At 36.9% G+C, this 19,731-nt stretch overlaps 1 protein-coding gene across 3 annotated transcripts in view; it reads right to left on the bottom strand.

The window, feature by feature from the left end:
- Positions 1–16,676: 16,676 nt before the first annotated feature.
- Positions 16,677–19,731, bottom strand: part of PLD5 (phospholipase D family member 5) — a 177,040-nt gene continuing 173,985 nt past the window's right edge. For all 3 annotated transcript variants that reach the window (XM_027684113.1, XM_027684122.1, XM_027684128.1), the window contains 2 exons: positions 18,988–19,102; positions 16,677–16,999 (listed from right to left, as the gene is read on the bottom strand). In XM_027684113.1, the coding sequence (XP_027539914.1) occupies positions 16,764–16,999; positions 18,988–19,102 (351 nt within the window). In that variant the 3' untranslated portion in view covers positions 16,677–16,763. The remainder of the gene's footprint in view (positions 17,000–18,987; positions 19,103–19,731) is intronic.

The raw sequence follows: 19,731 nt of genomic DNA, 5'->3' as shown, positions 1-19,731 counted from the left end.
TTATGTGGAGTGTACCAATTGTTTCAAATTATGTTACCAGGTGCCTTTGCTGCAGGAGGAGAGGGTTCTGCCTCTGGAGGGAGCCATTACTGATGTGCACTTCTCTAGCCACTGACTCAAAAGAAATGTGTCTAATGGGGCTCTGAGTATTCAACATCGCAGATTAGTCTTTTGGTGGTTGGCCAGACTGCAACCGTATCTCCTGGGGCCCTTTGCCATGATATGTGGTGACTCTTCAGCACCCATCCAGAACTGCACTGTAATACCTGACTCTGGCAAATGAAACATTTCTGGTCCTTGCAAAGAATTTCCTTTGTTGCTTGTAAACTTGTATGGGTCCTGTGGAAATGCTAATTTAAGTCAGGACTGATCTGTGCACTTCCTTCTTCAGGTCTTGGCTTTGTTACAGAATTTGCTTTATTCTGAAGGGAGCTTTTGTGTATAACAGGTGCACAATATCATGTGGAGAGAAGACCAAGAGGGATCACTTGGGCAGTATCTTTAATGCTTCTGACTTGCAGATGGGAGCTCCTGATTATCTCATTAATTTCTTTGCTATTAGTATAATTCCTGTTCAATTCCTGTACACATTCCAGAAGCCATAATGGTGGTAAACTCCTCTCCCCCATTATTGATCTAATGTAATTCTAAAAGACTAACAAAACTTAGTGGAATTGCAAATAAGCAGTTTTATAGGGTATGTAAAAAAAAACTTGTGACAGCTGACTTTTCTGTTTCTTCCTTATAAATATGGCAATGGAACAAGTTCCAACTTGTTTGAACTTCTAGTCCTGGCATTTATTATTAACGTGATGTGTCTGGTCATAGTGTGCCAAAGGCAGCAATGTACATTCCTGACAATATGCATTTTAAGTACTAAAGATCATAATTTTACCGTTTTGTTCCTTGTTTTTTTTAATTTTTAGATAATTCTGATATATTTTTTACCATAGGTTCACAGGTAAACCAGACCATTTAAAAACATTTTCCTGTAAAGCATGCTTTTTAGTTGCTGTTCTGAACCTTAAATTTGACTATTTAAAGGTAAATAAGCCACAATCTTCAAAGTATTTCATCCTTACCAAGATTTTAAGTCTCTACTTCATCTTCTGTTGTATTGCAGCTACAGTTTTAGTCATAATAGAAAAGTAGTTGTCTTTTATTGCCTGTTTCTTACTTGGTTCATTCCATAAAATATTTGAATTAAAGAGCTTTCAGGATACTTAGAGAAGGCTTGGGACTCCAAGCATGTTGGGACTGAAACCTACTGGCAGAACGAATACCTAGAAGTCTTTGCTGAAGTCTGCCAAAGCAGCGTTGCTGGGGTCGGAGCTGCTGCTAATCAGTTCATTAGCCAAAATGTTACTGCTCCCGTTCTGTGGCTGTGGAACCTCATCTTGCAGTGTTTAGTCCCGTGCTGCTGTTTCTGCGATGACTCCCAGTACGGAAATTCTCCAAGAAGATGGTTTGAAGAAATCTCCATCTTTCTAAAACTTGCCAGGAGATCAGACAGACTTGGGCTAGGAATTTTCAATGTACAACTTTTTCCTCTGTTATTTTTTTCCACTTTCTTGCTTATGTTAGTTGGCCATACCCTTTGCACTCATGGTGTAGTGTAGGATCCAGCTTATTTTCTTGGATTGTTCTTTCACTAAAGTGTAGCATGTTTGTTGCCCTGTAACATACAGGTTTCTTACTTGTGTGAGTGACTTTTACCAAGTCGCCGGGGCAGAAGGCACCTCCCTCTATATAGAAAACATTCTGGAGGCATTAATTCTGACAAAGCATTGTAACAGCGTGAGACACAGAGATAAATTTCACACTTCAGTGTGAAAACTAACTTCCGCTGTACAGACTTAGATCAGAGTATAGATCAGTGATGAGGTACAGACTTTTACTCTTTTGCACCGTTTCCTTGCAAGCACATAACTAAAGAGGTCAGGTTGCAGAATTCAGTCTATTTTAGGTGTCCCATGACATGGCTGAATCCCTTGTACTGAGTTAGAACAATCTTTTTCTCCAAGTCAGGTGATCAAGAACATCATATTTTTAAAAGATCATTCTACTGACAGTTTGATACTTAAAAGGTGGGGACCAGACTTTCCAGGATGTTATGGTAGCCACAGCTTGGAATGCTATTTTGATTGCCTATTTATTTTATTTTTTTAAAGCTAATTTCACAGCCTTATCCATCTCCATTTTCTCTGCTTGTAGATCAGAATACATTTTTTGTAAAACTGAAGGTGTTCAAGAGTGTATTCTTGGACTAAAATGGCTGGATGTAGACTTTGCTTCTTTATTTGTCTGTAAAGTATTTGCTGTGCCGCTAGGATAACCTTGGTACATTTTGAAAGAACCATCCCTAAGGTTTTGAGTATTTGCAACTCTCTAAATACTGTATCAATATGAACAGAAATGAATGTGCTGATCCTTCTGTGCTTTATGGGATTATCTCATTTATTTAAATGGCACTTTTGGTTAGAAATGAGCTTGTATGACCAGATCCTTAACTTCTAAGTTTTGCCCTGCAGATATTCCTGGACTGTACTATTGTGATAGTCCTAAATGAGCTGAGATGCTTTAAGCATTTATAAAACTTTACAATGAGCTCACTAAGCTGGTTCTGCTACAGAAGACATGACCTTTCTGGTAGCTCATAAAACCCTTGGAGATGTGCTAGCATGCTGTTGGCAGGCTGAACACAGTCTTTGGGAGTATTATATTACACCAGCAGTAAAATCCATTTAAGGGCTTACTGCCATACTGGTTCAATACTGGCTATATACATAAAGAGGATATAGGGTACGGACTGGAACATGACTCTTTGGTACTGCACCATGATTTGTGGTTTCATCTTTGCATTATCTAGTGTATGCATCTTGAGTTTTAAACTGCAGCTGGAGGAGGCTGTACAGGGGCTGAAGAAAGCCATCCTTTGTCTCAAAATAGTACTTTGTTCAAAAGAAAAATTGAGACTCTGCGAAGTGGGTTATTGCTGTTCAGTGATTCCTGTGCACTCTTTCAGACTTCTGTGCATCATACTGAGGGCACTGTTTCACCATCGGTTGTCAGACAGTAAGGATAAAGTGATTTGGAAGATTTATTGTAATTAGCCGAATACCTGTTGCGAATATTCTTCTCCTGTCTGTAATACAGTTCCAAAACCTGGGCTACATTTAGCAGAATTCTCTAAGTGGACTGGAGTATTGTGTTGGGCCAACAACTATATGCTGTTCAGGAGTTATTTAACCAGGGACAGTGTGTCTCAGCACATTATTAGCATGCTACACTATTCAGCTGCTTTAAAGAGTGTACTTGTGCTGGTTTTGGCCAGGGTAGAGTTAATTTTCTTCCCAGTGGCTACTTTGGGGCTATGTTTTGGATTTGCACTGAACACAGAGATGATAATATAGAGATGTTTTTGTCATTGCTGAGCAGGGCTTACACAGAGACAAGGCTTTTTCTGCTTTTCATACTGCCACACTGGTAAGTTGGAGGTGCACGAGAAGCTGGGAGGGGACACAGCAAGGACAGGTTACCCAAACTGGCCAAAGGGATATTCCATAACATGTGACATCATGTTTAGTATATAAAGTGGGGGGAAGAAGGAGGAAGAGGGGGGGATGTTTGGAGTGATGGCATTTGTCTTCCCAAGTAAGTGTTACATGTGGTGGGGCCCTGCTCTCTGGGAGATGGCTGAACACCTGCCTGCTCATGGGAAGCAGGGAATTAATTCCTTGCTTTGTTTTGCTTGTGCACACGGCTTTCGCTTTTCCTATTAAACTGTCTTTATCTCAACCCACAAGTTTTCTGGCTTTTACCCTTCCCATTCTCTCCCTGATCCCACTAGTGTGGGAGTGAGCGAGCAGCTGTGTGGGGCTTCATTTCTGGCTGGGGCTAAACCATATCATTTAAATGCGGAGACTGATTTGCCTCTAGTACTGTTAAGAAACCAGTATGTGAAAGAAAATGTCTTTTTAAGTTTTTTTGTTATGTTACTTGACACCAAAGGTGTTAGCAAAGTCTAAGAGCGTACCACAGCTGATTTGCTGTTGCTCTTACTAGGTTACATGTGCTGTCACTTGCTGGGTTCTTTCAGTGCAGTGTACTGCTTGAATACATGTGGCACTCAGTGAGAAATTAATATTGGTACTCAAAAACTAATCAGAGATTAGGAAAAGGCTCTCTTTTTGTAGGGAACCGCAAAACTCTGAGTTGGAGATGTCAACATCTTTGGCATCAGTGCTGCTTTGGAGGTGGGAATCAAGTCTGAAAAGGATGCATCCTATTAAAAAACATTATAGTATTTTAAGTAAGTATCATCTGTTTTATTTGCAATGTGGCCTGTGTAGTAGGTAGTCCAATAAAAGCAGTTGTTAGTTATATACTAGTGTATATGATTCTGAATGGAGGGGACCCATCCATGTCACCATCACCCTCTCATTCCACTGGAGCACAAACCCCATTGGATGCAATCAAAGGCAAGGAATAGGATAAATCCTCTCCTTCTCAGTGAATCAGTCCAGTGGCAGTGGCCTGCACTGTAACTGTGACACTGCAGCTGGTTTCTTTTCAGCTACTGGGACTGAAATTTTTGTCTTGTCGTGGAACGCATCTGAACATTTCCATGCATATCTCTCTAGAGAGAATACATATTTGGAAAGGAAATCTAATATGAAAATTAGCACTCAGCAGCTGAATTTAAATTTTTGTGATACAGCGCTGTCCTGGTTAGAACGGCTGGGACCCAGCCGTTCTAACCAGGACAAGCGCACAGTAAGCAATTAAAGTTGCTCATTGTCTGTAAGCAGGACTAAGATTTTGTTTCCTACTTCATGTGATGGTTATGAAGCTGCATATGTGAAAAGAATATTGAGTTCTTAGATGCAGATTTTTGTTAAGTGTATACCGTGAAAATGGGAACTAAAAAAATAATCAAGTAGAATAATTGTCTTGCAAAAAGCATGCAAAATGTGAAAGTGAGATGCTCTAATACTGTTAGAATAAAATGGGGACATAAGTAATTTTGGAATTAAGGTAAAGCTCCTCTTCATGGGAATTTATTCTTTCTCCTTGTTTTGAACTCATCACTCCCATTGCACCTGAAATCTGTTCAGGTGCTGTATGTGAAACAGTGTGGGTCAAAGTGCAGCAGCTATTGTTTACCTCACTGTGTCCTGTGCAGTCAAAAGCTACCTTTCTGATACAACATATAAAACAGCTCTTAGAAAAGCACATGCTACTAAGACCAGTGCTTATCTCAGGAGATTCAGCTTTCTCTCATCTCCTGTCAGCCTTTACTTTTTCTGTTTAAATGTTCTCTGCTGCAGAGTGTTCTCATCTTCAAACTAAAGGAATATGAGTCTCTCTCCACAGAGAAAATTACTTAGCAGTAGACCTGGTTAGAAGCTTTTTAGATGGAAATCAGAGGGAGATTTGTGTTCATTTGTTTAGGACTCTTGTAGTCTGAAAAGAACGTGACAGCAGTCCCTGCAACAGAAAATCACAATGGCTATGGCAGTCTCCCGAGAAATGAGAAATCCAGGGTAGTGCCTGCTTTCCCAGATTTCACCCAGAATCTTAATTTGAATCAATCTACTAGAAAAGAAGATCATATTGCAGAAGTCATAGTGATCTGGTACCAGTGTCAGTGCTGCTCAGACCCCACAGAGCCTTAGATGGAGGCACCAGGTAGTCTGTCGGTGTTGCCTGGTTTGCCTTTGGTGTGTGCGTGTACAGAAAACTGGGAGACAGGGTACTAGGAGCTAGACACTAGGGGCTGGTATCTATGATTCGGTGCTCATAGAAACAAACACTGACAGAGAGAGACCAGAACAGGAAAAGCATTATGTACTGAAACAAGAGTCTTTATTTCAGTGCAGTACAAAGAAATGGGAGTTATTTTCTTTGAATGAAAGTGCTGAAACTAAAAAATAAAGCACATAAAATACATCTGTGTAGTATTAGGAATCCTTGGATATCAAGGCAGTGAAAAATGATAGCTATGATGTTGCAGCATTAAAATAAATATTTACATAGCTTTAAACTAATGCATTACTACCTTGATTTAGTGTTGTATCATTGGTAGCTTAGTTTCCAGCAGTATTAGATGTTACCACTGACAATGCTGTCTTAGCTATCAGTCTTTCAGCCAGTGATTTCCTTATGTCTAAAATGCATTGGTAAAGAAGCAACACTCTGTACCAAGCCAGCTCTCCAAAACCTCAGCAAAAGCAGTCAGCCTCTTTTTTGTTTCTTCCAAAAGAACAAATTTGATGAGTTTTGTTAATTACACTGAACTTTGGTTACGTATAATAACAGTGTAAACAGTGGGCCCAGTTCACAATCAAGTAACATGAACTCTTTGTGTTAAGGTCATGAGAAAGTATTGTTTAAAGAAAAAAAAGATTGCTACATTGTCATCCTGCAGCACCAAACACAATTCTTTTTCAAGAATGGTCTTTTTCAATTACAGCACTGTTTTTTCAGCTTGAATCAGGACAGGTCATCTGTTTTCCTAGTAAATGTAGATGATTTACGTTTTCAAAGGTATCAAAACATACTGACATAGCGGTTTGCAGCAGGGTCAATAGCCACATTTACAGACTCAGGTTTTTTTATTTTTTAATAAATAAACATTAATTACACAGGTATTGCTGTGAACCAAGCCCATTGTCTAAAGGAAGCACATTTCTTGCCAAATTAAAAATCTTTATATAAGAACATGTTTTTATAATGGATTTGAATAGCTGCTGTGTAAATTATTAAAATCATGTGTCTTCCTGCTTGCACTTTGTACCAACACAAAAAAGTGAATAAACATGCAGTAAAATGTAGCAATGTTTAGAAAATAATGTGTAAAAAACCCATACAATATCTTATACTAAAGCATTTACACTGCATAGGCATTCATATAAGGATATAGTATAATAAAACTTATCAAATATACAAGCATGCAGCAGTTGCCTTATATTCACAGTTCTAGAAATGACCACACATTGATTTCCTCAAATATAAATTGGATTATCCAAAATAGATTTTGCAGCCACTCTCCTTTGCAGTGGCAAACTATGTTCTTGTGTGCATTGCAGATACTGACCTATATAACAGGCCTAAGCTATGCTGCTGTATTGTACATATCTGTGATAAATACTGTGTTTTGGAATAGGAAGGATAATGAGAAGTTATCCATACTTCTCATAGCAGAACTTGGAGACTACACAGTGCTTGAATTGAACAAAATATATAAGCATATTAATTGTATTCTCCTTAGAGAGTAACACTGTAACCTTGCCACATATCTAGCTACTGCATAAGCTGGCCATGCAGTTTTCAAAATATGTTTAGACAGATTTTTCTATTTGATATTTATTCCATCAGAAGAGGTATAGTAGTAAACTTATATAGTACATACCCTTTTTGCTCTGCAAACTTTATAAAGGACTCCTGCTACTTTTAGATTGTGTAGGAAAATACAACGCAGTGCCAAAGTCACAGTCAGAGATTTAAAATTTGTTTGCAGAGAGATCTTCTTTCTTCATTTGCTCTTTTGAAGGTGGTGTTGTTATATACAATGGTGAGCTTGGACCATTTTAACAATCACAAGATGACAGTACCCAGATTAGACCCCTTGTGTGGCCAAATGCCACCTGGAGGATAAAGTTGAGGTTATGCGGCTTGAAGTTGTCTGTGGTTTTGACCTGCTTGTTATTGCCTAGCTTGGCAGGTTAACCTGGCATGTGACTCCAGGACAACAGCAAACAAAATACCTGGAGGCAAGGCTTGTGTTAGTTGTGCAAGGTTTGCAAAATTGAGCTCCTACATCCTGATACAGGTTTTGGATGTGCCAAGGTGAAATCGGATTGAGGAGTATGACGTCAAACCCTTTCCCCATCCAGGTATTTTTCCAGTAGTGCCTGCATTCTGCTTTTGCCCTGACTTCCCTTGTCTTCATACACAGTAATTTGTGTCTTAAAACATTGTGTGCATGCACTTCCTTCTTCTGAGCACTTCAGGTAAAGCTAGTGAAAGTAACCTTGTAGGATGTTACAGCACCAACAATCCAAGTTGCAGGGATTCAACCCTGTGTACAAAGCAGCAAGTGATTCAGAAACAGCATGTAGGAAATAGCTTGAAAAAGAAAAAGACAGATGAGGAAGAGATGGCAGAAACATTTGTTAATGGAAAAGTGGAACATGGAAAAGGAAGAGCTAATTGGGGCAGTGGTTGCTGTTCTCTCTGTTAAAAAAAAAAAAGGTATAATCCTCTCTGGAATGTTTCATTCAGAGAGAAACATTGCCCTTTGTTTTTTTAAAAAAGTGAGCTTTGGCACCCATGCAATGTGGGAATGAAAAGGTGTGTGCTGTCAGGGATGGTGATGTTGATGTACTTCTGTGCTGCAGTCAGGAGTTCACTTTTGTTACTCGTTATTCTGAGTCACTTTGTGTGAATATTCCTATTCTCTGGGGAAGGATATGTAGCCCTTTCCATAAAGCTGTACTATTTCCTGTCAGTCTTAAGAGTAAGATAGCAGTGTGTCATTGTGCTAGAGATGTTCCAAGCTCTCTTAGCATAGATATTCATTTTCTCTCTGAGGATATGTCTCTGTATGTATGTGTGTGAGGAGCCTCAACTCTGCATTTGGAATCTGATACAAGGACATTTGGAATCTGATACAAAGACATTTGGAATCTGAGCTGGATATGAGGGCATCTGAATACTTTTACTGTACCAACTACCACTTGGAAAATGGGCTTACAGTTTATTTTAGTTGGCTTACTTGCCACTACAGATGTTGCTTTTCTGCCTTTCTCCAGACTTGTTCACTAAGATCTCTGTGGTGACACCTGAAGACACAAATGCTGTGAGAAGTGTCTATTTTTTAATGATTATTTGGCAGTAAGGGCTGTATAAATATACACAGAATCCCATTTTTTTGCCTAACTTTTAAGCTGTATACAGACAGATGGACATAAGACTTTGAATGCTGAAACTTTTGTACAGCATATCAAAGCTAGTGGTTCACTGATTCTTCACTGCATCTCTGTCATATTGAGAGCTGCAGTTTAGATGTGGGGACTGTCCTATCCACAAAAGTAAGAGTGTTTTGGTTTATAAATTTCAGTTTCATTCATCTGAGGTACTGCATTAGCCTCTTATTCATTTTCCAATTCTCTTTTTTTTAATATTGAAAAAAATGAGAATGCCTTGTGGTTTTGATTCTGATTTCTTATGTAATTTAATATTTGTACTAGGTTCTTTGGTGAAGAAGGTCCTCAGTGGACCTGCCATTCATTTTTTCTTTCCACGGGGAAAATTCTTATAATCTAGTTTAGAATTGTCTTTGAAGACTCTGGAGACTGTTAAAAGAAGATGTCACAGCTGTCTTGACTATAGTGAGAAGGAGGAAAAGGAGCTCTCCTGAGATGTCTGATAGTTTACCACAAAGAAGTTGGTACTAAGCTGAGTCCAAAGTTCCCACAGGTATTCACCATCTTGTGAGGATTAACAGAATATGGATGCTTAAGATCTTTGCCTTTTTCTAGAAACCTTATCAGCTCTATTTCTAGTAGAAACCTGGCCTATTCCTTCAAAAGAGGAGACAATTTATTTTCTTTTTCCACCTGCTTCTTCCACCTCTCTTACATAGTAATTAGTTCAATTCATAAAGACAAGGGGCGTTTTACCTCTTACCTTTTCATGCTAAAGTCAGCCACACATTTTAGTCACTGCAAATCTGGTTGTGTGGTAAAGAATGGGTTTACTCTAGAATGAGTTCACCAGAAGAGGTATTTGTATCAACAGAAGAACCCCTACCTCATTTAGAGGTTGCCAAGCATTCTCCTCACCCCCCATCTCTTTTTCCAGATTTTGCATATTTGTCTTTCCAGGTAAAAAAATATGTGAGGCACCTGGAATTATGTGTCTGACCTCCATTTATACTTTTAGTATCTCATTAGATGAGGGATGTCTCATAGGGCAAAAGCACGTTAAGCAGCCAGCAGTTTAGCAGGTAGCTAAAAGTACTTCATTTTCTTTGTTCCTCAGGCAATGACAAGTGTAAACCTGGACTGAGTTACTGAAGAAGTAGGAGACAGTAAGAGGACAAGTTAGATGAGGAGAACAGCCCTCTGATCTTTAGAAAGATACAGCTGTCACTTCCAGAAGCATCCTGCTTTTCTGTCAAGTTTCAAGAAATACATTGAATATTGAATACTGAATTTGTCATTTGAGGAAATACAAATAAGGAATGCTTGTGTAGTAATTTAGGAGACTGTTTTGACGTAATTGAATATTGAGCACATCCACTTGAAAATATTAGTTAGCAAGTCAGTCAATAAAATGTTGGTCAACACACTTCCATTTGAAGAGCTTCTCATTTTATGTTTTATATATTGTCTTGCTTAAACAGCGCTACATATATTGGTGCTTGCCTTTAATCTTTAACAGAAGGATTCCTTCCACATTAAATTCCCCATTAAGTCACTCAAAGTTACATTTGAAAATAATTCCAGGTTCTCTCACTTATAAAATTTAAATAGTTATCACTTTTGGGGGGAATTCCTTTCCTCATTTGAGTGTCATTAATTTGTAAAGTTTGATTGCCTGATACTTGTGCTAAATTTTCACCATTTTATTAGTAGTTCAGAATGGTGTCTGTCTGACAACTATATTTGTACATTGAGAGAACATATGCAAAAGCTGCATGTGATGTGCAATTTGCAGGCATGTGCTGTGTTGTAAATCCTTGCTTATATTACACTAGGAATTTGTAATGTACAAGGAAGAGCCCTATTTCAAATACTGCTTTACTACTTAGTACCTGCTACATAAAAATTGATGGGCTTTTATTCATGCTTCTTTTATTCTGTTAAGCATAGATTAGTAGTTGTTAAAGATTCCCTCCTCAGTCTGAAAACAGTCATGGGAGTTCACTCATATAAAGACGAGCAAGGGGGATGCATAAGAAATACAGGATTTTGCAGGGAAAGGAACAAAATAAGAATGCAGCCCAGAGCTTTTAGACCAGCACCCAGTCCATTAACTCAGGCTGATCCAAGTTAGTTTGCCTCTAGCTCTTTTTGCCCCTTCCTTTCTATCCTTACTACATTTTATGCTGCTGCAGGAGGGATGAATATCACTATGTGAGATGCAATGCCCACAATGTGCTCACACAACACCATTGCAATACATGTAATTTGTATTGTTCACGTTTGTGGCCATGCAACATAAAAGAACACAAAATAATCCTCTGGAATGCTGCAGTTGCCAGCCATTTTATTATATTTTATGTTCTTAAAGGGGAAATGATCATGTTCATTTTACAGGATTTAAAAGACTTGTTGAGTCTTTTTGTAAAATTGCAGTGTAGAATTTGTTGTGAACAAAACAGAGCTGACTCCATTACTATAGCAGAATAATTTGCAGCCAGAATTTAATTATGCTCTTAAAATCTGATTTTAATTCAGAAATAGGCTGCAGTAGCTTCATTTTTGTCCTGCATGTTTTTTGAATTTTAGGAAAAACCTAACTTTAGCATATTAATGCAGTTGTATCATATGAATATAGAATATAAATGTGTTTTCATGAAAGCCCAATTTAAGTTACTGTGTTGAACCATTCAATACAGCTGGATTCTTCATTCAGAGTCTCTGTAAATTCTTGATCACAAGATAACTTAAACACACAATTCTCACAGATTTTTTCTTTGAAGCCCTTGCAGAACTAATCTAAACAGGAGGTGCAACAGAAAGCTCCACTTTATTATAAGACTGGAGTTTCTCTATTGACTTCAGCATCCACAGAGCGTAAAGCATATGAGTTCTTTTTTTCTTGTCTAAACTATTTTGAATGAGGTCTCTTTTACATGCTAGTTTGGCAAGCTTCTAAGGCATTTGTGCAAAGTGATGATGCAAGAGCAACCTGATTCAATACTGAGAAATTCATAAATAACATCCAGCAGTAATTAAAGTGAAAAACTACAGCTAAGAAAAGCAATCATCCTACAGAATCAGTTGAGCTACTATACCCTGCAGTGTTAAAAGTGGAGTATGTTTACTGGTGCCTTGAACTCAGGAGGTATTGTGAATTTCAAACATACCAAGGATTCATTCTGTTTTTTTTACATAGATTGCATTGGAATAACAGTGACTAAAAAAGCCATGATTTTATATATATATATATATATATATGTAGAGAAAGGGTAAGAGTGGAAGAAAAATACAGTGCCGGAAATTACGGAATTACGGTCTGGAAACATATTATACATTTAGTCAATGTTTTTGTATTAAAATGAAGAGTTAATTTTGAAGACCAAAATGGTTTTAAGATAACTAGTGCACTCTATAAGGTCATTCTCAGGAGTGAAGGGTATGATAATGCAAGATAGGGATATTAAGGACTTCAGTTTGAAGAGCTGGAATAGCCAGCTGATGTCTTTACCATCTTGATAAGAAAGCCTACACTATTTTCACAAAGTACACACCAAAGTCACAAAAAACCCCCTATAATTTCTTTGTCTGGATTTCTCCGTAGATGGAGAATGGGTTAAATGGCATGTAATACAGAGCTTAATTGCTCAATTTTTATGTAGTAGAATTTAGGTATCTAGTAGTATAGTGAATAATGGGTAGGTCTTAAAAGTAGTATTCTGAGGCTTTTCTACTTGTTTCTCAAGTTCTCCCCTGAACTACCAGCAGAGCCTGAATTTACTGGGAGGAACACCTGGCCCTGTATGGTGTAAAACTTAAATCTGTTCCTGTTAGGGTACCGCTACAGCCATTATGCACATAATCTATGCCTTTCTGGTCTTCAAAGAGAAGGTGAGAGTAGTTGTGGATACTAGTTCATACTTCAGGCAGAAAAAAGTGGTGGCTCGTGCAAAGCAACTTGAGACTTAACATGGAAGATCTGTAAAGGAGCCACTATGTGGTATTTGTACTTCTACCTGTGCTTACAGGAATTTCTGTGGTTATGGTTTTAATATCAGCCAAGTGTTGGTGGAATTCAGATTTTAGTTTTATACCTTGGCAGGACAGAATAATTCAACTGTGTTGTAGATTAATTGACAATGAAGCCAAGAGTAATTTGTGAAATTCAGTTCTAGAACTGGGATTGGATAAAAATGCTCTGGTTTAGATGTGCTTGTGGTTTGGATGAACATCTCGCAATCAGTTTTTGTCCTTTTGTGACTCTAGTTTTAGGTACTAAACTGTAAACATCACAATATGTAGTCTTCTTACTTAAGAAGTTCGCTGTATGCCTCAGTACTAGATACAAGATCTTTAACAGGACTTCATGTGAGGAACAGTTAAACAAAAGCTTGTATAAATAAGGCACTAGTAAATGTTTGCAGCAAACAACAATTACAGTCTATATTCTTTAAGAATAAAACCGTTCTGTTTAGGAAATACCTTTAATATGACAGAGTTACCAATACCAGTTAGAAGGGGACTAGAGAAAGTGCATCTTTTGGATTATGCCTGTGAAGTCTGTGAGAAACCACTGAATGCAAATCTCCATCAAGTTTGGAAAAAGCCTGTGCAATGGTGACACTCAGGAGAGCTGAAGTAAGAGGAAACTAGTTTAGATTCGGATCCCTGCTAAACTAGTGTGAAATCACTGTAATGGACTTGCTCCAGATTTATTACAGTGGTAGAAGGATCTGAAGCCAGAATCGAGGCTGTTATGGCAAATCTAGTTAAGCAGTAACAGCACTGACACAAACCAAATAATTGGCTATAATCCCCTTAAACACTTTCAAAAAAGAATCTGATATTTAAATTTCCTATTTGCTGAAGTCCAAGGATGCACTTTGTCTTTTGACTAATGTAATAGAACAAAATTTTCTGTACTACTTTGGAGCTGATGCCATTCTAAACAGTTACTAAAGTATCAATCCATATTTTATATCAAATGAAATTTGAGTCTGCCAGTCTGCTTGTAGGATGGCTAATGGGTATTTCGCATTAAAAGTTGTTCAAAAACACCCAAACTCTTCCATTACTAAAACCAAAACATACTACCACTTTTATGTATCATCTCTTTGAGGGGCGTCATTGAAGCACCAAGGATTTGTTTATCAAGCCAATAAGAATGCATTTGTAAATTAATGGATCTTGTTAGTATTCATGATTGTATTTCCCTAGTATCTATCTAGTAAAACTACTGTATCTGAACTATTCATTTGGTATACTAAATCAATCAGGGGTAACTCCACAGTCTGATTTCATTACTAAATCCTGCTTTGTAAACATATAGCTTAGCTTTATCATCTGACAAATTTCTGTTCCACTAAGATCCTCCATTATTTATACAAGATGTCATTTAAAAAACTTAACACATTTCCAGTATTCATAATGCAAGAGGAAAAAAACCCTACATTGATTCATTCTTGTATATTATTGCCATTAGGTGCTACGATTAACAACTCCAGACAGTGGGGTTTTTTGTTTGCTTGAATTATTTTCTGTTTTATGTAAGGATGTTGTACTAAGTTTCCCTGAAGCTTTAAAATCACCCATCCATGGGCATCTCAGAAACTGTACAACTATCTCAACCGGATTTTAAAAATGTGGTGAGCTTTTTGATTGTTCGTTTTGTTTTGTTTTTTTTCACCTTTGACTCATAAGACTAAATTTATTGGTGGTATAACTTGGCTGAAATTTTCACCATAAATTAATCTAGACTAATACTAATTCCTTAAACAAATAAAAAACCCCAGAACAAGTAAGTTAAGTGCTGAGGATCTCTCTCCCACACTTGTTATGCATACTCTTAAGTTATATACAGAAGAAAGAAAATCCAGAAATTTCTCTTCACAAAGATCTTTCCTCATAGCAACGCAGGAAAACTTTTTCATTTTAAATATGTTTCTTATAGGAATGCTAGAATATACACTTTTCTAGGTGTGTTAGACTAGTACATGGCACATGTTTATCTGAATACCAGAAAATGTTATTGTGTATTACAGCTGTGCAAAATATTTTCTGTAAAAGTTGACAACTTCAAAAAATTTTTTCTTTTATCATTATTTTCAGTAAGATGATGTAAATCTTTGCGATTGCAAAAGAAACAAACATTCTTTGTCAAAAGTGTGCCTTTTGAGGTCATAATTAGTTTTGTGGGGTGTCTCTAGCTGACAATTTGAATTTGCATATGTTGCCTTATTAGAATTTCCTAAGCTGTGCTCATTATAAAATAAATTTGAATTTTTTACCTTGTAAGTAAAACCTATATTTTGAAAATCAAGGTAGATTTTTAACTTCTTCTTAAGATTAAAATAATACATTGGAACGTGGTTGGTTTTCCTTCTCTGTTTGCCCACTGCTTTCGAAGTGTGCTTTCAGTAGGTGAGAAAGAAAAGTTGTCACTTTGGAAAAGGTTCTGTGAATATTTAACAAAATGCAGAATGCAGTTTGGTTTCATAGCTGTATTTTTTCAGTGGAAGCAGAATGACAGTAATGAAACATTTTTATGCTGAAACTATGATATTACATCTCCGAGTAGAGAAAAATCTGTTGTCAAACATTTATGTAAATTTCTTTAAAGAGCAAAGTCATACTTTTACAGAACTTCTCAGTTGCTTCTTGGTGCAAGTGAGTTGTGATTGTAGAGGCACACTATTGACATCAATTGAAACTGTGGCCTAAATGAAGGCATCACTTTTCTGTCCATGCAGATGGACATCTATATGGATGATATTTTAACAAAAAAAGCCACTTCACAAGTTTTATTTTTTTTAAACTAAAAGCTAGAAGACACTTCCAGGTGTAAAAATCAAACAAAATTTCTGTATGATCATTTAACAACAATTATTGCGTGATTTTGCATAAGCCTTGACCTTTCTAAAAAAAGTAGTATTTGATTTTTAGATGTGCACTGGTTTGATAATGAGTCATCACACAATTGCTGACTCACATTTGATAAATATTTAATTTAGGGAAGAAATTTTCTTAAGATTACAAAAAAATAAAAAAAAACCAGTCCTAAGTCTTTGCTATTAATCCAGAGATTTTCATTGTTAGATGAAATGCATGTAATTGGAAATAACTATTATGCTGAAAGGAATCCACACTATTTTGATACAAAATCCATTTATCTGAGAGGCTTTAGGGAATGTAACAAATTTGATGAGGCCAACCCCAATCCCTCAAAACCTTCTCATTCTGTTAGGAGATGAATGAATTACCAGTCCTAACTCTAATGTATTTTAAGGCTAGTTAGAAGACATGGAATAGTGATACTCAAACTAAATGCTTGAAATTAGGAAGTATTTGCATGACTAGGTAGTTATTTAAAAGGAATGATTTATATGGGTGAAAATTTGCTTATTCCTTTATATTTTCTAATACAATAAACCTACCATCTATTTGTATGTCAATAATAACTGATCTTAGGATGCCATTTCATAGCTTGAATCTTCATTTTGCCTCAAGGTTTGTTCTAGCCAGGTTGGCAATTAGGGAAAGTCCTAAAACAGAAACATTGATACATGCTGTTAAATTCAAATGCAGAACATTAAAATTAACATGGAAGCAGAAATGACATTCAGTGTCAGAAGTAACAAATTTGAACGTCTTAAATAATTCAGTATAGAGAATATAGTTTAGACAGTTTTAATATAAGTGTGCTTTTTCCTAAAAACACCCCCCCGACCAAACTTTTTTTTTTTTTGCTTTTTAAGTCTTTTGTCTGTAAATATGAAAGAAGGCTACACCCCAACATAATTCTTCATTGCCATACTAAACAGTAAAATAGTCTTTCTAATTCACATTGCTCATGGCAGTCTTATTTGAAGTTCCTTTATTAAGTTTGTGATTAAAGCAGTTTGGGATTTTTGTTGGTTGTAAACTTTTGGCATAATGTGAATACCAGTCCCTTTCAAAAACAGCCTTGAGTTGCTTAATGATGCTTGTGCTGTTCCCCGCGTCTGCTTGGTTGATAACAAGGCCAGCTCCAGCATTCTGCGTGAAAGCATTTCCTACCCAATCAAAATTACCTACAATAAAGGGAGGAATATACAATGAGTTTCTAACATTAAAAACAAAGAACCAAACAAAAAAACCCATCTCCCTAAAGGCAATCCAACATGAAACACTATCAGTTCCCCAGGGCAGAGATAGAAATGAGTTTTTTATACTAACAGGAAAGAAAAAACTCCATTACAATACCTTGCATAGTGAAGGTCGTTTCTGGAAGTTTAACAGCTCTAAGCCTTCATAAGAGAAAACAGGTTCTTCTATTTATTCAAAACTAATTTGTTCTTCTTTTTGCATATATTGTATTATTACTCCATTACTTTCCTCATCGACCTTTTCAGTGCCAAGAATGAAATTTTTTTGTGCTGTATAAACAATTTAAAGTTCCAAACCAATAGATCTTTTACAGGTTACCCACTGATAGATACTATTTCAGGAAAGAAAAATAGGTGTTACATTTTTATGCCAGTTATTACCACTTGTGTTGAAATCTAAGGTAACAAATGAGCACTTCAAATCCTGGTGATAGCAAGGCAAAGAGAATAATTGGACTAATGGAAAACTAACTGTTGCAGTTACTTCTTTTTATTTCACTAGAACTGTAAGTATTTTAAATTATATATGTAAAACACATGCAGTATTTTGGAGAAACAATGCTGTTAACTAGAGATCATATTTTAAAATAGTGTCTGAGCATACATAAAACATGAAGATATCTGAGAAATTTATACCCTTTTTTCAGCATTATTTCAGCTACTTCAGCAGAAAATGCTAAGAATTCTAAAGTTGTCAAGGATGGTAAATTGAAGCCTCATTGTAAGGGACGTTTTTTTCCATGATTTCAAGTAAAAGATATATCAGGTTCTTAGTGTGCATTTGTACTACTTTCACAAAGCTTTGATAATTCCTTTTATTTATCTGCAGCTAAGAATGCAAGGACAACAAGAAAGAAAAAAACCAACTTGGCTAAGAATTCATGCTGTGTAGATGAGTTCCAAGGTACGGAGATTTGATCTGTCTGTGTGAAGGTATTTAAAATGGAGTGGAAAAATAATGTTGGGGGGGCCTCATAAAACCTTTGGGAGATGAGAGAGGAATGAGCTACAGTATTTGCAGTCAAAATTAAGATTTGGATAGGTTAAGATAGGTGTATGTGTTTAAAGCCCATGAAAGTGGGCTTTTCAGAGTAGATTTTAGCAAGCACAACTTGCTGGTGTGTGCATGGGCCGTGCTTCTGGGTTGCAGCCTTTGCCCTTCCCCACTGCCTCTGCCATCATGGGCTATGAGAGCTTTGCAGTGAGTCAGTAAGTAAGATCCCTAAAGCATCAAGCTGCAGCATATCAGAATGCATGTTTTCTCTCCTGGCTTTTTAAAATGTTATGAGTTGCTTTTTAATTCAATAATGGTTTTCTCATCCTGTAAGCTTATGTACAACTGAGGTTTTTTAAAAGGTAGTTTTCAGCCTGCATTTAGTGAGCATTTGACTGGTAATGAACTTTTACTAGGTGACACACAGCAACTTTACTTAAATACACCTTTAGCCCAAAATACCAGTTACACATGTACCTAATGTTAGGAGGGTGTCTAAAATGCCATTATAGGAAATGGAATAAGACTTCAGAAGATGAGGTTGAAAGGCATCTGTACAGTATTTACCAGGATTGACCATAGTACTAACATGGGAAATGGAGAACAGTCCATCTTCACTGGATTGCAGAAACAAGAGAATATGCTAATAATCCAAGTTGTTCCTGCTTCATAAATGGTGTTATATTTGTGGTTTTGGTCTGTTTTATAATACTGAAAGCAGAATGTGGGTTTTGAGAAACTGATTCATAGGGGAAGAAAACTTTTTAAATGTGAAGAGGCCCAAAGATCAGTCTTCATCCAGGTTCCCAAAGAAAAGAACTGTTAACAAATATATCAGCTCTGGATTGCTCATCTACAAAGGTGTGCTGTTTCAGGCTTTTGGATACTAACTAGAATTTCTTGAGATGTGGTTACGTACCGATATATGCAGCTCCATCGGTCACCATATATTTGTTACGATTTAATTTGGGAAGGGAAGTGTTCTTCTGTTCTTTAAGAAAGCATGCGCTCTCTTCCTCAAGGTCAAAGAATTTCTGCCATAAAACAGAATGGAGCACAGGTTAATGAGCATTGCTCTATAAGAGACAGAAAAAGTATGGCTTGTTCTCTAATTTGTATTGAAAATGAGTTAGTGCTACAGAACAGCTTGAGTTTTTATAGCCAACCGCTAATTTTATAAAACACTGCACACTGTATTTCTTAGTAAATTCTCACAGGTTATGATACTCTTGCCTTGGCATTCTGAACTATACAAAGTATATGGCTACTGCATGCCAAAAGAAATACAATGCCAGGTAGTAAAGGCTGTGAAGTGAACAAAAACCCCCCATCTTTGTGTTCTGCATGGAGCCAGGAGCTTTTCTTTAGCTTGCTTCCTCATTTGTCAAAGGACATTGGGATTTGAAGTCTGCTTCAGGATCCGGATTGGCAGGCATAGCAATAGCTGAGTTAATACCTCGGCATCACACATTGCATAGTTTCCAACAGGAAACTTGCCCATTTCAGAAACTTAGAAGCTTCTCAGGATTAAATTTGATATGAAGAGATCAAATTTACCAGGCAACAAGAGGAAAATATATCTGTTTTACCCTGGAGGGTGAAGTCAGAGCAAAATTTATTTATTTATTTATTTATTTTTCATTTTGGAGCTATATGCACTCCT

This window comes from Neopelma chrysocephalum, unplaced genomic scaffold (assembly GCF_003984885.1).
Source record: "Neopelma chrysocephalum unplaced genomic scaffold, ASM398488v2 Primary Assembly neopelma1_23, whole genome shotgun sequence".
Lineage (NCBI taxonomy): Eukaryota > Metazoa > Chordata > Aves > Passeriformes > Pipridae > Neopelma > Neopelma chrysocephalum.
Note: the sequence above shows the minus strand (reverse complement) of the source record. Positions and strands in the feature narration are given on the sequence as shown.